The 18,946-nt window shown below is 50.0% G+C and overlaps 1 protein-coding gene and 1 pseudogene across 1 annotated transcript in view; both read right to left on the bottom strand.

The window, feature by feature from the left end:
- Positions 1 to 6,590: 6,590 nt before the first annotated feature.
- LOC118026745 lies at positions 6,591 to 11,209 on the bottom strand (annotated as a pseudogene).
- A 6,642-nt stretch (positions 11,210 to 17,851) lies between these two features.
- Positions 17,852 to 18,946, bottom strand: part of LOC118026743 (DLA class I histocompatibility antigen, A9/A9 alpha chain-like) — a 2,165-nt gene continuing 1,070 nt past the window's right edge. The window contains exons 4-6 of the mRNA XM_035029743.1: positions 18,567 to 18,609; positions 18,382 to 18,429; positions 17,852 to 18,278 (exon numbers count right to left, since the gene is read on the bottom strand). Of these exons, the coding sequence (XP_034885634.1) occupies positions 18,274 to 18,278; positions 18,382 to 18,429; positions 18,567 to 18,609 (96 nt within the window). The 3' untranslated portion in view covers positions 17,852 to 18,273. The remainder of the gene's footprint in view (positions 18,279 to 18,381; positions 18,430 to 18,566; positions 18,610 to 18,946) is intronic.

Genomic DNA, 18,946 nt, shown 5'->3' with positions numbered 1-18,946 from the left:
ATGTCAGGCATGTGACCGAGTTTCAAAACTCCAAACTGGACGGACTCCCGCAGCGTGGCCCCCTGCAGTTCCTCCTGGGGGGGAAGGGGGGCGTCTCCTGTGCTCTCCCGCCTGCTGGGCCCGCTCGGAGAGTGGTTTGCCGGCTGCGCAGCGGTTCCCGGGTTAGGACAACACCAACACCGAGCAGAAAGCCGGCGCCTAGACCCGCTGATTGCAGCCGGCTGCCCGCTCCGACGCCCGGGAGCCCCGCCGCACTCAGGCACCCCTGCTCTTCCTGCGAACCCGGGATCCGGAGACCACACTGTCCCACCCGGATTCCGCCCCCACTCCGCCCCCGGAGCACCTTTAAGCCAGGGACGTCCCTCACTGGAGCCGACTTCTAGAAGTTCTGATTTTGCGCTCTGCTGCTTCTAACACTTTGCCGTGGCCTCCTTAAGCAAGCTGTCTCCGCTCCGCCGTGGCCTCCGCTATTTCACCTCGGATTCACGTCTCCACACCTCCTACCGCCCAGACTGGGGTCGCTTTTCTGCTTGTAGCCTTGGAGGCTTTCTTTTGTCACATCTCCCGTTGATTTATTGGGTGTTCAGAATTATTTGATAACCGTCTAGCTGATTCCAGGGACCAGCTGAACTTAGGGTCTCCTACTCCTCCGCCATCTTAACTCCTCCCTAAGTTCCTGAATGTTCTGACCCTTCTCTTCAGATCCCCTGAAGACACATGTCTCCCGCCATCCCATCACTGACCATGAGGTCACCCTGAGGTGCCGGGCCCTGGGCTTCTCCTCTGGGAAGATCACCCTGACCTGGCACCACGATGGGGAGGACCTGACCCAGGACACAGAGCATGTGGAGACCAGGCCTGCAGGTGATGGGAGCTTCCAGAAGTGGGCGGCTGTGGTGGTGCCTCCTGGACAGGAGCAGAGATACACGTGCCATGTGCAGCATGGGGGGCTGCCCGAGCCCCTCACAGAGAGAAGGGGTAAGGAGGGAAACTTGGGCACGGAGCCTCCTGTCAGGGACATGAGGAGCTCCTGTGGAGAACTTCAGGAGGGTCGGGGCTGAGAGCTGGGGGGCAAGGCCCTCTCCTTATCTCTTCCCAGCGTCCCCTCCTCGGCCCCCCATTCCTGTCGTGGGCATCGTGGCTGGGCTGGTTGTCGTTGTGGTCACTGGTGCTCTGGTGGTTGGAGCTGTCATGTGGAGGAAGGAGGGCTCAGGTAGGGAAGGGGGCTGCTCTGAGTTTTCTTGTCCTTGTGCAGTGTTTCAAGCCCAGGTGGAAGTCTGTCCTGCCTTGTTTGTGGGCAGAGCCGACCGCACTCATGTGCTCGTGCACCGTGCGGCTCATGGCTCCATTCACCGTAGTAAAGCACAGGTGAGAGTGAAGGACAGATTAATCACCCCAGTGAATGTGGTGACAGACCGGATTCCCAGCAGTCACAGGTCAGAGAGCAAGGTCCGTGCTGAGGACAGACTCCAGGTGGACGGTCGGTCTCGCCCTGCCATCTCTTTTCTTCCTGTCCCTGATCCTGCCTTAGGTCTGTGGTGACCGTTCTGGAAACTTCCCTGTGGTCCAGGCTATCCGTATCATCTAGGATCTCGGGCCCTGCCTCCTCCTTGGCATCCCATGGGATGTTTTCTTTCCCAGGGGGAAGAGGAAGGAGTTAAGCTGAGGCTGCATGTAAGTATGGAGGGGGTGATCCCTGAGACCCTGAGACAGTGTAGACGGGACCCCTCGGGGAGCTCACTCACGCCACAGCTCCTCCTTTGGTTTCATCTCCTGTGAGTCTGACCACAATCTGTGTGTCCTGCCCCAGGCAGTGACAGTTCCCAGGGCTCTCTCTGCTCCTAAAGGTGAGACCCTGGAGGGCCTGACGGGAGGAGGGGAGGGGGGAAGGGGCCATGACTGGGTAGCGGGGATTCTTTGAGGAGGATACTTTGAGCATGTGGTGGGCTGTTGAGAAAGTCCACATGTATATGACTGACCTGAATTTGTTCATGATTATTTCCTTTCACAGTGTGAGCCAGCTGCCTTGTGGGGGACAAGCGACGCAAGATGTGTTCACTTTCCCACCTTGTGACATCAACACCCCTGATTTCTCTCTCTGCAAAGGGCGTCTGAATGTGTCCGTGTTCCTATTAACGTAACGTGAGGAGGTGGGGAGACTGCCCCTCTCCGCACACGACTGCCCCCCTCTCCCCGCCCCGACCGACCTGTGTCCTCTTTCCTCATCTGCTTTTGTGTTCCAGCCGAGGGCGAGTGGGCCATCTCCTTCTCTGTCTTTACTTTATGTTACACTGAGCTACAACTTCTTACTTCCTTGTTGAAAATAGGACTCTGGAGGTAAATTGGGTTTTTCCATTTCTTGTCATGAGGAGTGGATGAGTTAGTGAAAGGAGAGGCTTCTTAAAGTTTGAGAGAAGAAATCAATGGAAGCACTGAGAACCTTCCAGAATCTGCAAGTTTGGTGTGCTGGGTCTGCTCTAGGTGGGGACAGGAAAAGGCTGCTAGGAGCCTCGTGTGGAGGAGCCTCATGCCCAGTTGGTGCTCAGTTCAACGGGGGTGTGACATGGTCACTGCTCAGGTGGGGAGTCTCTCTGCTCTCTTGTCCTTGTCCCTCCAGTAGGACCTGGGATGACAGAGCCTCGGACATCACCCAGACCTTGTCCTGCCTCCGGGACTGGCCGTGGGCAGCAACGTTGCGTGGCCGGGTCAGCCTCGGCTCAGGCCTGGGTTGGGCCCCCGGCCCATCTTTGGGTGTTTCTTTGCTGTTCCTCTGTTTCTGTAGAGGACTAGGCCTATTTTCATGTTCGTGTGGGAGTCTGGTCTCACTGAGCTTCGGGTGTCTCCTGTCTGACAGCGGCAGGAGGTGGTTGGCCCGGCGGTGTCTCCACAAGGCCCAGGGCAGCCCTCGTGCCGGGAATCTGTAGTATCCAGAGTTATTTTCACACGCAGTCAGGACTTGCCCTCCTTCTGGGGCTCGGTTGTTCTTCCCATCTTTTCCCCAGTCTTCTCGGAGGAACTGACTCTGGGTTAGCAGACGGGGGGTGTGCCGGAACCTCGCATTTAAATTCGTTGCTCTTACGTCCCCACCTCTGCTTGCCCGCGCTCTGCCCTCCTGATCCCGTGCGGGCTCCAGTCCCAAGTCAAGGAGCTACGGACGCAGCAGAGTCTCCTTCGATTTCTGTTCGGCTGGGAAGGAGCACCTGTGAGTCGAGGATGGCGGTTTGTTGGCAACGGGAATGCCCTTGGTGTGCAGGGCAGGTGCTGTGAGAGCAGGGAGGGAGGGAGGGGGCGGCGCGGTGAGGGAGTCCGGGGCGCTGCGGAGGGAGGAGGGGCAGCGGGAGGGCTGACCGGGCCGCAGCGGCCGCAGAGTGAAGGTAGTGCCTGTGGCCTGGGGAGGTGCTCCACACTCGTCACCCCGTGACTGGCGTAGGTCGTGCGCCACAGACGGGACACGCGCGTTTCGCGTCTGGGAAAGACCTTGAAGTTCTGCTGGTCTTCCCAGCACACTTTGAGCCGCGGGAACGAAGATTAGGATTCCCCGTGGCTGTGCCTCAGCCTTGCTCGTGGGGCTTGTTAAATCGGGGATTCCTTGACCTGGTGCCTAATCCTCGGAGCCTGTGGGTCTGGGGCCTGGTGCTCAGCCGGATGGGGAGCCGCTGAGGTCGCGGGGAGAGCAGGCCAGGGTGGGCGGGGCATTAAAATCGCATTTACGTCTGTCCCCCCGCCCCCCGCAAAGAGGAGGGAGGACGTTTGCTGTCGTGTGCGGGGTGATGTGGGAGATGCACGTCCTTGTTTCATCGCGGGTGTCGTGGGGGGAGCGTCAGGGAGCGGGTCGCATTGGGACGGCGCGCATCTGCGGACGCTTGCTCCCCGCAGCTCTTCCTCTGAGCAAACGCTGCGGTCCGGCGCCGCCCGACCTGAGACGACAGGTAGTGCGCTCACACACGCGTCGGCCGGGCGTCCTCTGCGTATGTGACGTGTGGCCTGGGGACCAGCAGGGACAGGCTTAGCTGCGCGGCCCGGGGCCCGAGCCGTCGTGCCACCGCAAGCCCGGCCTCTGCCGCGGGCACAGATGTCCCCGCGCGCACGGCGGACTCCGCTGAGGCGGGACACTGGCCGCCGCGGCCGCGCGTGGGCCTGGGGTCGCACTGCCACTCACGTCACCTGTCACACGCCTCGTGCGCAGTGGCAGCCTCTGTCTGTCAGCAGGTCGTGCGTCGGGTCCAGCGTGTGCCCCCCTGTCTGGCGGAGCCGCGGGCCGGGTCCCACTGGAAGGCTGTGGGGAGAAGAGGTCCCCCTCTTCTGCGGAGGGAGGAGGGAGGCGGGCTCCTCCGGAGGCCCTGACCGGGCAGTTGTCCTCCTGTGGGAAGGCCGCTGGGGTGCTGGGGGCGCGGGATGGAGAAAGCGACTCATCGCCGGTCCTGGAGCACAGATCGGAGGCTGCAGCTCCATCAGGTGCTTTGTAGGCGCTCAGGCTCGGCCGAAGGACCACGTGGCTAATAAATGACAGTTCTCCTGTCATTCCCCGGATGGCATGTGGTGAGACCCAGCTGTTGTCCACTGCAGTTTGGCCAGGTGGGCCGGTGGCCCGATGACTCAGGGCGTATGTGCCCTGCCTTTGCTCTGGCAAGGACGAGAACGCCTGTAAGACATGAGCGGGTCTGTGTGCGTCGACGTGTCCGTGAATGTTTCTGTTTCGCCCTGCAGGGCACTACTCTGGGGAGAGAGTCTCTAGCATCTGTCAGCTTTTACGTGACTGCTGTCAAGCACGAAAAACCAACCAGCGAAGGAGCCCAGAGCACCGGCCTGGCTTTCTAGGGTAGCTGGGGTGTCCCGCAAAGTCGGGACTGTTCACGCACCACAGGCCAACTGGGCACATGGAAGGTCACGTTCTTCAGCAGTTCATGGCTCGGGCAGCCCCCAGCTAGCACAGAGCAAGAAGCCTCTTCCAGTAGCAGAAAGGAAAGGATTGTCAAGGCAGAGGGGAGGGGAAAACAGGAAACTATGAGTAAATGAGGCCTTGTTGTGAGCGAGGGGGCCCGGCTAAGGGGAAAGGAGGCGGTCTCCCGGCTGCGTCCATTCAGCGCTGAGCAGGACCTTCTGGTGGCCGATTGCAGGTCGCATTTCTGGGAGAAGCTGAAGCTGCAGTAGGTTAAGTGTGATGTTCTCCGTGGTGCGTAGCATCAGTGACTCCATTCTGGGCCTGCTTTTTCCTTTTGTAACGGGACCGTGAACAGCTGGTCGCAGACGGACGGACATGATAGCCATGCTTCAGCTCTGCTTATCCTTGCTCCTGGACGAGATGAGGTACAGGGTTAACTTGCTTACTTTTACTCTGAGTTTCTCTTTGTGGAGCGGAGAGGGTTTCTTCCCCCACCTGACCAGCTCTCTGATTCCCTGTCACCACCTGGGTGTCCTCTGATTCATTCATTTCACGTCTGGCGCTGTCCGCCTGGAGTGAGCATGCGACGCACAGGCGGAAGGACTCATCCGGCAAGATTGCCCTCAGCTCATGGACAAGTCTCCACTCTCAGGTTCCCATGTCCCCTGCGCTGTTGTTCAAGTTGGCTACAAAGTTGGGGGTACCCTGGACGTTCAGTCATTTGCTAGCACGACTCCCAAATCTCAGGAGAATTCCATGCTTACCGTTACGCTTTATTATAAGGATCCACACGAGCAGCCGGATGAAGAGGCGCAGGAGTGTGGGAGCGTGCAGGTCCCCGTGCAGGAGCCTCTGTCACTGTGGACTTGGAATGTGCCACCCTCAGAGCACATGGACGTGTTCGCCATTTCAGAAGCTCCGTGAACCCCATTGTCGGGAAGACGTCATAGAAGCTTCATGACGTAGGCATGCTTGAGTCAGTCACTGGCTGTTGGGGATGGAGGTCAGCCTCCAGCGCCTCTCCCCGGAGGTCGGGGAGCGAGGCTGATGGCTCCAACTCTCTAACCATGGCTTGGTCCTCCTGGTCACCAGCCCCAACCTGAAGCTATCTAGGACCCTCAGCCAAGTCATCTCATTAGCACACTAGAGACGCTCTTATCTCTCAGGAGATCCCAAGAGCTTGGGGAGCTCGGTGCCAGGAACCGGGCACAGAGACCAAATATTTGTATTATCCCACAGGCCACGCCCTGGTCTTTGACCACAGGTCCCGTGTAGCAGTAGGACCGGAACTGCAGAGATGCTGACACGGTACCCGCGTCCCACTGACAATTTGCCCACCATCCTACTGGAGGACAGGGTCTCCCAGGGTCGCTCCGGTCTGCTGGGTCCGTTCAGTGTTGCCAGGTTCCAGAAGCAGGAATGTCCACACAGCGTACGGCTTTCTCTGTCAGGCATCTGGGATAATTGAGCTAAGAGACAGTGTCATCTTCTGCTCACACTTCTTCGGAGGGGTTAATGTAATATGGGATTCCCCTCGTTACGTAGCGAATTTATCCATTCCTTTAACCTCAGCTACTATTTCTACTTCTCTGCATTTATACCCAACTCTGCCTTTGTGTGGCTGCTGTGCTGGTCTACACTGCGGGCAGCAACACTAGCCTGGCAAGCCCCCCCCCCCTCAGTCCACTCTCGGTCGTAGAGGGGAGGGTCACACCCGGACAGAACTGGCGGGTAAGGGGCCACCAGGTGAGGTAGCTGTGCTCGCCGTCAGCCCCAACTTTGCCGGATGGGGTGAAGGCACAGCCCTCCCCTCAGGCCCTTCGGATTTCCCACATCAGGATTTAACGAAGTAGTTACGGTGTCTTGCTTCGGAGCGCGTCCCATTTCTGGCACGCACACTTGCATCCCTGCCCTGAGACTCGGCACCGGGTAGGATGAGCGAGTGCGGAGGTGAAGCACAGTCGTACCAATGTCCTCTCCCTTGGGAAGGACTGTAGAGTCACACTGAAACCATCCCTTACCCTCCTCCTCCGATCCCCCAGGAAAAAGTGTGTAGTGGGGACCGTCCTGTAGCCCCGCTCACGCGGGGTGGGAGCACACACTTGGGAAGGTGTGGAAGCCAGCACTTCATGCCTGTATGGCCCCAACACCCTGTTTTCACAACGTCTCCGTTGCCTGTTCCCATTGTCCATGAAGCTGTTACTCTGTCAGCATGTCTCTCTGCCCTTTGTGGGACATTATGGTTTGTCACTGTTTTTTTGGTGTGAGGAAATGTCACCGAGGATTCCAAACTGGTGCAGTATCTTTTTTTTTTCACATGTGCACCAATAGGCATGTATAAGAATGTTCTCAGCAGCACTATGTATGATTGCCCCAAATGGGAAACGACATAAATGCATATGACAGGAAAATCGATACATAAATTGTAGCACGTCCATACAACGGAATACCACGCAGCCCCGAAAAAGACTGGCCTGTGGCTACGCCCTACAGCGTGGGTGAATCTCACGGACAGGGCACCGAGTGAAAGAAGCCACACACGCAAGAGTATGACTCTTTGTATATGCAGTTGAGGATCAGGACTAATTTATAATGTCAGAAGTCAGAGAGTGGTTACCTTTTGTGGTGACATATTGACTGGGAATCTCTGCGAAGCTCAGCATGCTCGGCATCTTGCTCTGGAGGGTGGTACGTGGAGGTGTGCACGTGTAAAATGTCACTGAGCTGTCCACACAGAACCAGTCCTCTCTGTGCTTTTTATTTTTTTAATTTTTAAGTGAAGTCTAGCTGTGTTGTGATTTCTTTTTGTTTTTTGCTTTTTGTTGTTGTTGTTTTTTTAATAGCACTCTGACCAGTTGCATCTACCACTGGGTGAGCAAAGCCCAATCCAGAATACGAGTTCCTGTCAAGGCCCATTTGTAGCCCCTCGGGGTTACCGGTACTGCTCTGACTTGCCAGCTACGGTCAAGGCTTTCCAACAGTTTGGTTGGCAGCCAGAACAGTTCTTTTTGGTATTTGGGGCCACAGAGGATGCAAGTGGACTATAGAGTTTCAGCCCTTCTCTGCATTGCCACAGCCCCCACTGTCCCCTTATTTCATTGACCTACATGGCTACCTCAAGAGAGGACGACACCAGGATACCCACTCATCCATTTCAGTCAACTTCCAAACTCAGAAGGTGGTTCTTGTGATGAGCATCAACATGTCCTCCTTTAATGCACCCCTCAAATTCCGGTAGTGATCGAGGGTCCGGCCCCCATGTGGTTATCCCTTTAATAGACCTTGTTTCCATTGCCCTGCTGCCTGACCATGCGGCCTGGCTGTTGGCCACTGCCCATGAGTTGGTAAATTCAAAACACAGGAGCTTTTCTCATTGTTCAATTTTTTCCCTACTATGTATCAACATAAACATTAAAACTACCCTACAACTGAAAGACAAAATCATCCTGAGCCTGATATAGCCTTGTAGTCTTGGATAATGTTGGAAAAACACTCTAATGGAGAGGACAGTGCCCAGAAGAATTCCATGAAAAAGTGGCAACAATTCAAAAATACTTTGACACACTGCTTAAAAAACAGTATGAGAAAATTAATACTAGCACATCGTATATATAATCTTCTGTAACCTTGATTTTTAAAAAACACAGAAGTCAAAAGCTTGGTGAGCTGACCTGCATGCAGCGATATAACAGTTCTCCTGTACTAAAAGCTGGACTTTTAAAAAACTAGTATTGTAATGCTTAATATAATGATTTTAATCACAGTGGCTTCACTTTCAACTGGACCCCTAATAAGTTTTCAAATTCCTTTTTCCTGCAGAACCTTTTGGTTTTGCAAAACTTTGCTTATGTGCATTCTGCTTTGCGTGTACTTCTTCATAAAGGAAGTCTGCTGTCAACTCATCCCCATTGTCTCTCTCGATCTTTCCTTTTTTTTTTTTTTAAAGATTTTATTTATTTATTTGAGAGAGAGAGAATGAGAGACAGAGAGCACGAGAGGGAAGAGGGTCAGAGGGAGAAGCAGACTCCCTGCCGAGCCAGGAGCCCGATGTGGGGCTCGATCCCAGGACCCTGGGATCATGACCTGAGCCGAAGGCAGTCGCTTAACCAACTGAGCCACCCAGGCGCCCCTTTCCTTTTTTTTTTTTAAGATTTTATTTATTTGAGAGAGAGAGAGCGCACACAAGCGGGGGGAGAGGGGCAGGGAGAGAGGGAGAAGCAGGCTCCCTGCCAAGCAGGTAGCCGGAAGTGGGGCTCGATCCCAAGACCCTGAAATCATGACCGGAGCTGAAGGCAGACGCTTAACCCGTTGAGCCACCCAGACACCCCATCTTGATCTTTCTGTTGACATCCATTTGTAGTTATCTTTCTACAATTTCTAACAGGGGGCTCTTGCAGCTAGAACACAGCATCCGTTATCCAGGCATTGAATAAATAAAAACTATGGACTCCAAATAGTCTCCTTCATGGGAATGTTCGTACAGGAAAAAATGGTAACGTGCTGAATCCTTGGGAATTCTCTTTGGCAAATCTTTTAGTTCTGTATTTGTTGTGTTGGCCAAAATAATCATTTCGTTTTTATGTCTGTTTCCAACTGCACATAGTTGAGCTGTTACTTAATTTTTCCAAAGCCTGAAAAGCTTCTCGAGAAAGAGGAAATGCTACTCCTTGTAGTGTTGATCTTCGTGCCCACAGCCATGTCAGTTTGTACCTCATTAATTTTAATCTGCCGTAATTCTTCCTCAGCTGCAGTCAATGGGGCAGGAGAAGATTGTGCCCGCACGTGTTTTTTATATCCATGTAATGATGCATCTTCCTTTACTGTTCCAAACACTTCGTCTTTCACGTGGCCACCTCCAAACTCCTTTTTCAGAGGTGCTCTCGTTGCCGCACACAACATTTTTTGACGATCACGAGAATGTTCTGGAGACCAGACAATGAGTATCCATTCATATCCCTGGCATTCTGAGAGTCTAACCTGAATACTATATAGCACGGTTGTTTGTCCCCCAGGAGGGGTAAAACAAAGGAGTCACAGTCCTTCCCCTGGGAATCTGAAAGCTGACTACATGATCCCATCACGAGTTTCTCATTTTCAATAGATATTTTTAGAAGTCGGTATTTTCCATTTCTCACTCTGGCAAAGGTACCTCTAACATCCTCACTTGCTTCAAGGCGCATCTGATGGGACGTGGCGGCGGCCGCGGGCTCCGGGCTCTGGCGCTAAGTCTGTGCAGAGACATTTTGGCACGAGTGGCCTGAGTGTCATCCGGGTGCCAGGAGCAGCAGAGACAGCAGTTCCAACCAAGGGTCAGGTGTCCTGCATCAGAGGGTTCAGTGACCTCTGCACCCTCAGCTGAAAACTTCCCCAGTTTGTTGTTCAGGGAGACGCTGCTTTGGGAAATACCCGCGGTGTTCTCCTTTACTTGTCAGTAAAACCCTTCCTTTTCCTCCTCTTTGGCTTGATTGAGTGTTTTGCCTTGAACCCACCAAGAGGCGAGCCTGACAACCTCACTTGGCGTTTCCTTTTTTTTCCCCCTCTTAATATTTTATTTATTTGAGAGAGAGAGCACAAGCAGGGGGCGCGGCAGGCAGAGGGAGAACGAGAAGCAGCCTCCCCGCGGAGCAGGGAGTGGATGCAGGCTCCATCCCAGGACCTGGGATCGTGATCCTGGGATCATGACCTGAGCCTAAGGCAGACGCTTAATGATTGAGCCACCCAGGGGTCCCCTCCAGCACAATGTGTAATAGAAGTGGTGAGAGTGGACATCCTTTTCGTGGTGCTGATCTCAGGAGGAAAACAACCCGTCTTTCACCATTAGATAAGATGTTAGCTTAAGGGTTTTCATAAGTGCCTTTAATCAGATTGAGGAAATTCCCTCTGTTAGTAGTTAGTTGAGTTAGTTGAGTTCATGAGAGGGTGTCCGATTTTGTCAAATGCTTCTTGTTCATCTGTTGAGATAAGGATGTGGCTTTTGTTTTCTAATATAGTAATAAGCTGTTTTACGTTGATTGATATGGACGTTTAACCTATCTTGCATTCCTGGAATAAATTTCATTAGACTTGTATTTAACTCTTTATATGTTGCTAGATTTGATTTGCTACATTTTGTTGAAATCTGTGTGTGTGTGTGTGTGTATATATCTACATTCATAAGAGATACCGGTCTGTAGTTTTCTTGTCTTATGATATCTTTGTCTGGTTTTGGTATCTGAATAATGCTAGCCTGGTAGAGTGAGTTGGGTTCCCTCCTCTCCTTTTTGGAAGTGTCTGTAAGAATTGTTACTACTTCTTTCAGCATTTGGTATAATTCACAAATGAAGCCATTTGGAACTGGGCTTTTATGTGGAATAGTTTTTGACAAGTGACTCTATCTTCTACCTTATTATAGTCATATTCAGATGGTGTATGGTATAGGTATAGTCCGATTCTTGAGGCAGCTTTAGTCGTTTGTGTCTTTCGGCATTTTTGGCTATTTTATGCAAGTAAGTTAATTTTTTGGCATGTAATTGTTCATCGTAATCTCATAATCTCTTTATTTCTGTGTGGTCAGTCCTAATATCCCCTCTTTCATTGCTGATCCCAGTCATTTGGGTCATTTCTCTGTCTTTTTCTTTTTTTCTTAATGAGTCTAGTTAAAGATTTGTCAGTTTGGTTGATTATCAAAGGATCACATTTGATTTAGATAGTTCCCTACATTGTTACTTTCTTCTCTTTTCTCTATTTCATTAATTTCTACTCTAATCTTTATTTTTGCCTTCCTTTTGCTTGCGTTTGGTTTAGTTTGCTCCTCTTTCTTCTTTGACTTATCGTGGAAGTTTATGTAATTGATTGGAGATGTTTCTTTTTCATATAATTTATAGTTATATATTTCCCTCTCAGCACTGCTTTAGTAAGACCCTCTAGGTTTTGGTAGGCTCTGTCTTCATTTCTATTAATCTCAAAGTATTTTCTGATTTCCATTTTGATATCTTTGACCCTTTGATTATATAGAAGTGTGTTGTTTAATTCTGCATAGTTGTGAGTTTCCCAAATTTATTCCAGTTATTGATTTCTGGTGTCATGCCACTGTGATAAGAGAACCTATTTGTATTATTTTTACCCCTTTAAGTTCACTGAGGTTTTTTTTTTTTTTATGGCCTAGGATATGGCTTATCCTCAAGAAAGCTCCATGTGCATTTGAAATGAATGTATATTCTGCTCATGGTTGGAATGTTCTATAAATGTCAGATTTACACTGTTGTTTTATAGTATGGTTCAAGTCTTCTTTATCCTTATTGATCTCTGCATAGTTGTTCTGTCCATTATTGAAAGTGATATATTGAAGTTTAACTATTATTGTCATATGGTCTATTTCTCTCTCAGTTTCTGTCAGTTTTGCTTACATGTATTTGGGTGTTGAATTATTAGGTGAATATATGTTAAGAATTGTTTCATTTTTCTGATAACTTGACCATTTTATTGGTATAAAGTCATCCTGTTTATCTTACTAGCATTTTTTTTTAAAGGTTTTTTTTTTTTTTTTATCTGAGAGAGAGAATGGGAGACAGAGAGCACGAGAGGGGGAGGATCAGAGGGAGAAGCAGACTCCCTGCCGAGCAAGGAGCCCGATGCGGGACTCGATCCTGGGACTCCAGGATCATGACCTGAGCCGAAGGCAGTTGCTTAACCAACTGAGCCACACAGGCGCCCCAATCTTACTAGCATTTTTAAAGTCCCTTTTGGCTAATGAGTGTATTCACTCCAGCTTGCTTACGATTGTTTGCCTGAGATACGTTTTTCCATCCCTTTGATTTTAATCTATTTGTAACTGAGATCAAGTGCGTCTACTGTAGACAGCATAGGTGGATCTTGTTTTGTGCTCAGTCTAACACTCTGCACTTTGATTGACTTATTTAAGCAACTTACTTGTAATGTTAATATTGACACTGTTGGATTTATGATGCCATTTTACTTTTTGCTTTTTGTTTTCCATGCCTCACTCATTTCTCTCTCTCTCTTTTTAAAGATTTTATTTATTTAAGAGAGAGGGAGAGAGAGAGCGTGCGCAGAAGCAGGGGAGCAGCAGAGGGATGGGGGAAAGAGAAGCAGGCTCCCCGCTGAACAGGGACCCAGATGCAGGGCTTGATCCCAGGACTCTGGGATCATGACCTGAGCAGAAGGCAGGCACTTAACCAGCTGAGCCACCCAGGTGCCCCTCAACTCATTCCTCTTTTATTGAAAGCTTCTTACTCAGTGAATAAACTAATATTTTCATTATTTAATCATTAATCACTCTATTTTGTAGTTATTTTCCTAAGAGGTGCTTTTGCTTTTGCATTTTTTCTATATTTTAAATTTTGTGATTTTTTTCTTTATATCATATCCATAATATATATTCAAATAACATGTTTATATATTTATATCATATGCTGGTCATGTTGTATTTTATGTCTTATGATTCTAATATTGAAGTTTCATGAGCTTTTTACTACTCACTCTCCCTAAAGTTACTTAATCACAGTCTTTCTTCCATGTGAACTTTACATTTCTTGCCCTGAGTTGTTTTTTTTCTCTGTGCAGTTTTCTCTGTAAATTTTTTGACACACAGGTTAAATAGACATTTCCCTAGAGAAATTTCTTTCTTACAATTTTGGGTCATCACCAATCCAGGACAATTATAAACTAAACTACTTGGCATGAAGTTATTTTGGGCTAATAGCCAGTGGTAAAGACATTTTGGACTACAAATCACAGGCGGCTTAGTCCGTGTCTGCAAATTCTTTGAAATAGTTGTTTGCTCACTTTTTCCTGACTCAAAGGCAAATTTCCTTAGAATGTTCTTGTACTTGAAGATAGAACAGACTTGATTTGTGTCACCTCGTTCTGAGGCTATGAATCTTAGGTTCCCAGATTTTTAGGGAGGGGATGTTTCTCCTGCTCCTCATATGAAGAAACTCTTGGCATGATTTCCTCTTTATGACTCATGAGCCTCAGAAGCCAAGCTAAGATTTTCTAGATTTGAAAAATGCCCTAAGACTCAGAACTGTTCTCTCTGGCTTATGGCCCATATTTATTTTGGGCTAATGGATTATTCTCTTGATTGTTCTACTTTGGATGATTTTATGGTTTTTTTTCTATCATTCTACTTTGTTCTACTTTGGGTGATTTTATGGTTTTTTTCTATCATTTTTAGTTGTTCTAGAAGAAGGGGCAGACTTGTTTTTAAAAAATTTTTTTAATTTAAATTCAGTTATCCAACATATAGTACATCATCAGTTTCATATGTAGACTTCAGTAATTCATCAGTTGCATATAACACCCAGTGCTCATTACCTCACGTGGACAGGAGGCAGCCTTAAACCTTAATCTACTGTGTTACTGGAAATGGAATCCTCATTAACTGTTTTTCATTTCTGCTATTTATTAGGCACCAGAGTAGGTGCTGGAGTATAAGTCACCTAAACCAATGATGATTTGTGTCTTCTGTGAGCCAGCACTGGTCTGTGAACTGTTAATCAGCCCTTAAAAAGATACACAGAGAAATTGAAAGTGAGTGTAAGCAAGAAAGCTCTACCTTCTCCTGTCTGAGACTGGTCATTGCCAAGGAAACCTGAGCATGTCTATCATGTCATTGGATCTGCAAAACACTGTGATAATTAGCTGTTTGTGGACCAGAGATGAAGTAGAATAGTGTCTACACTGGAATGGGTTTTCATACTTTTGTGGAGGCCACATAAAACCAAATAAAATTACGCACACTCTCCCTAGAAATATGTGCATGTAAGAAGAAACATAAAATGTCAGTGTATATGTGCAGATCATCTAAGTGATACAGATCTGGGTTTTTAATCCCAGGAAGAGACCAGGCCGGGAGAAGACATGTTGAGCAATCACTTCATCACCCAACAATGCTAGTCCACTTACGTGTGAGTAGGAACTGGAGTAGATAAACGCTGGGCCCCCAACAACCATCAGGGGAATAAGTTGAAAGAGGCAATTTATGAGTCACTCCTTCATCCAAGCAGACTTGAGAGCCTACAGTGTCCAGATCAAGTTCTAGTCTCAGATCACAGCTCCAAATGCTGAAATTTGTCGTTCTTTTCCATTCCTGGTCCCCAACGTCCATTCCCAGAACTCGTACCTCTCTTCCCACATGAAGGAATTCCACACTTAAAGAATCTTGTTGGGGACAGAGACCACCTCCATCCATAGAGAGGAGAACCCACTTTGTCAGTCTTGCAGTTGGAGGTGACATGAAGCGTCAACATTCATGTGACCCCCTGCCAGACTCTGACTCAGGACACGTGACAGACACACTGGGACAGCGTCCATGCATTGGGCGCAGGGGGTCCGAGCAGTGTCACAGGAGGTCATGCAGTGGTCAGGGCAGCAGCGATAGCAGTCCCAGCCTCAGGGCCCAGTGTCCTCCCTCAGGGGAGTCAGTGGTGTGGACAGGGGCATTGATACCCAGTAGCAGGGTGCTGGCTGTAGGTGGGCCTCCATCGAGGATCCAGCGTGGATTCTGCTCCCGGCTGTGTAGCCTCAAGCCTGTTCAGTGGCTTTCTTTGAAATAAAACAAGGCCTCAGACACCCTCTCCGTCCCTAAGTCTCTCTGTAACTGTACGTACGTATCCCAAAGAGTCAGTAACCCACGTAGGAGATTCCAAGAGCAAGATTTCAGACATTTTTACCAGCTTTATGGAGATATGCTTGACATTCACTCTTGTGTGAGTTTAGGGGTACAACCTGATGATTGATACATTTCTGTACTGGTAACGATTACAACCATAGCATGGTTAACATGTGCATCATGTCACATGGTTACCATTTCCTTTTGTGTGGTGCAGACATTTAAGATCTACACTCTCAGTAATGCAGAGATTTTATGTGTGAAACAATGGATGCCCTCTTGATTCCTCCTTCTCACCACCCAGAATGAAGCCATTAGGAAATGTTGCAAAGTCCATCTGTGAGTATCTCCAGCTCCCAATCACTTCCTAGTAGCTTCCCTCCTCACATCCCAGACGTACAGCCCACATCCCCCTCCTGGGACACGGCATGGGTTTCCTACAGGTTCTCTACTGGTCGCTCTCCCTACACCTCCCGATTCTGCACAGAGGCAAACAGATGCTGCTCAAGAAAGTCAATCGCATCGATCTGTTCATTCCTGTAACTCCACGCCTCCCTCAGAGAAAACTCAAAACCCTCCTAATAGCCTCAGGCCTCCGTGACGAGGCTGACATCCGACCTCACGTCACCGGCTCTCTGCTCCAGCCCCAGTGGCCTCCTCACCCTTCTGTGAACACAGGACGCGCGCCTGTCCTAGTGCGTGTGCACTGGGGGTTCCCTGCCTGAAAGAGCTCCCCGCCCAGACCTCCTCTGACACAATTCCTTCATGACCTTCAAACCTCTCAGAGGTCACCTTCTCAGTGAGGCTCCCTGATCCCTGGAGTAACGGAGCCATGGTCCCCGTCCCAGCACGGTGCTCTGGGTCACCTTCCTCAAAGCTCCTGCCAACTTCCATGTAAACACTTCCCTTATTACTGCGCTTACACGGTACACAGTTCACCTCTGCATGACACTGGTTTGCACGGGGCGTGTGCACCTGGATGCGGACTTTTCTACAGTAAGTACTGTCCACGCACTTTCTCTTCCTTGTGATTTCTACTATTTTGTCTACCTTCATTCATTGTAAGAACACAGTATATAGTACATGTAACATGCAAATGTGTGAAGCGACAGTTCATGTTATCAGTAAGGCTTCCAGTCACCAGGAGGCTGTTAGTTCTTATGTTTTGAGGGAGTCAAAAGCCGTACTTGGATTTCTGACTGCACGTGGGGGTCACTGCCCCCATCCCCGCATTGCCCGAGGGTCAAGTGCAGGCTGCCCCTTACACTACAACTAATCTCCACAAGAGCCGCATGTTTTCCCTCTTCTTAGTCTCACTGAGCTGTCCCAGACGTAAACATAGCGTGTCCTGTATGTGGCACATGACAATTATCAGGTGAATGAATGAGCAGCTAGAGGACCTCCCTCTTCTAGATGCGCCTCAGGCTCAGCTGATCCATGGCAGCTCCCCCCCCCCCCCCCCCCCCCCCCGTGCGCCCACTCGCCATCCGGGCTGCCTCTCTCTTCTCACAGGGCTGCCCTCCCCTCTCTCTCTCTGCTCAGCCCCCCCTCCCCCACACCAAGTCTCCTGCACACACGGCACACAGAGTTCTCTCTTCAGAAACACTGTACTGAGGCTTTTTGGGGCCTTTTCTCCAAACACATAGAAATCTACGTTAGACTCTGCTTTATAAATCCAAGAACTTGGATCGGAGCCGGCACTAAGATCAATGAAGTAAGGGCGGGGAGAGAGGACAGAGCAGCAGGGAAGACAGAAACTAACTGAAGTTTAATAAGGGTGAGAAACTCTGATTCCTCCTCTCTCTACCTCCAGAATCTAAAGAATTATCTAGAAAACAGCTCTAGAGGGAGGGGAAGACATGGATGAATCTGAAAGTTCATCCCTCCATACCACAGAACTCGTGTGTGCAGGGGACAACCTAGGCCTGTGGGAACCATGGCCCAAAGGACACCCGCTGCTGTAACCGACGGGGTCACCCAGGGAGAATGGATAAGAACTCGTACACAAGAGCAAGAACAGGCCTGATGCTCTAGAGGAACACTGAAAAAGAACTACCCCAAAATGGAGGCTGTGACCTGATCCAGGCCTGAGCATAGACTGACCCAGTCACAGTAAGCTCTTGCTGCACAAGGTCCTGGTGACAGGGGACGTTCAAGTCCCTGTGATCACAGGTCCTGGGGAGACGAGGTTCCACAGAAGGGGCAAGGACACGGAGCAGAGATGACCCAGCTGAAGGGTGAGCACGTCACACCCATGATGCACTGAGCACCACTGGGCACAGGCCCTGTCCCCACTCGGCTCCTCACAGCCTTCTCTGCCCCGACCTGCAACACACTCAGCACAATAAACACAGGGATTCTGGAAGGTTCTCAGGCTTCATTTATTTGTTGTCTCAACTTTACAAATTTCCTCTTTTATTACCTCATCAGCCCCACATGCCAAGAATTAGGAAACAAAACTTATATCTGGATTCTAATTTTCAAGAGGGAAATAAGTCATTAGTACTCAGCCCAACGTGAAATAAAGACAGGGATGGAGATGGTCCAGGCCTGCCTCTGCTGGAACAGGAAAGCACATCAGAAAAGAGAATGCAGATCAGCATAGGGAGGGGTCGTGGTGGGCAGGGTGGGCAAATCTCCTCATGTCCTCACATTGTACTCATAGGAACACAGACACATCTGGCACCTTTTGCAGAAAGAGAAGTCAGGGGTTGTTGATGTCACCAAGTGGGAGTGTGAACACATCTTGCATCACTCAGTCCCCACCAGGCAGCTGGTCTCACACTGTGAAAAAAAATCATGCACCAATTTAGGTCAGTCACATAAGGGCGGACACACTGTCCCTAGTGCCCTAACCCTTCCCCACTCGGGGTCTCTAGGGTCTCACCGTGAGGAGCCGTGAGAGACACATCAGAGCCCTGGGCGCTGTCATCGCCTAGGGGAGAACAAACAGGACGTGGTCAGAGCCCACAGGAGAGGAGACTAGAGGAGGAGCTATGCGGTGGGTGAGCTCCCCGTCGGGTTCTGTCTACACTATCTCAGGGTCTCAGGGATCACTCCCTCCAAACTTACGTGCAGCATGAGAGTAGCCTGGTCCTTTTCCTCCTGTGGGAAAAAAATATCATGTCAGAGGCCAGAACAGGGCTGGGCCATGAGATCCTACGACGGTCCTAAATGAAGTTTGCAGAGTTGTGACTGAAGACCCAGGACAGGATCAAGAAACATGAAGGACAAGGTATGGGGTCACTGGACCACCTTACTTGCTGGAGGTCTGTCCTCAGCAGGGCCCTTTCTCTGTCCTGTGACTGCTGGGAATCAGGTCCCCATCACCAGAGTTACCAAGATGAAAATGTGTCCTTCATTTTCACAAGTGTTTGCTACACAGTGAGCGTTAGTAATCAGCTCCAGAGTGGGCAAGTCCATGCATGAGGATGGTACTTCCCAGTAACAAG

Source organism: Mirounga leonina, unplaced genomic scaffold (genome assembly GCF_011800145.1).
Source record: "Mirounga leonina isolate KUSES-001 unplaced genomic scaffold, KU_Mleo_1.0 Mir_281, whole genome shotgun sequence".
Taxonomy (NCBI): Eukaryota; Metazoa; Chordata; class Mammalia; order Carnivora; family Phocidae; genus Mirounga; species Mirounga leonina.
Note: the sequence above shows the minus strand (reverse complement) of the source record. Positions and strands in the feature narration are given on the sequence as shown.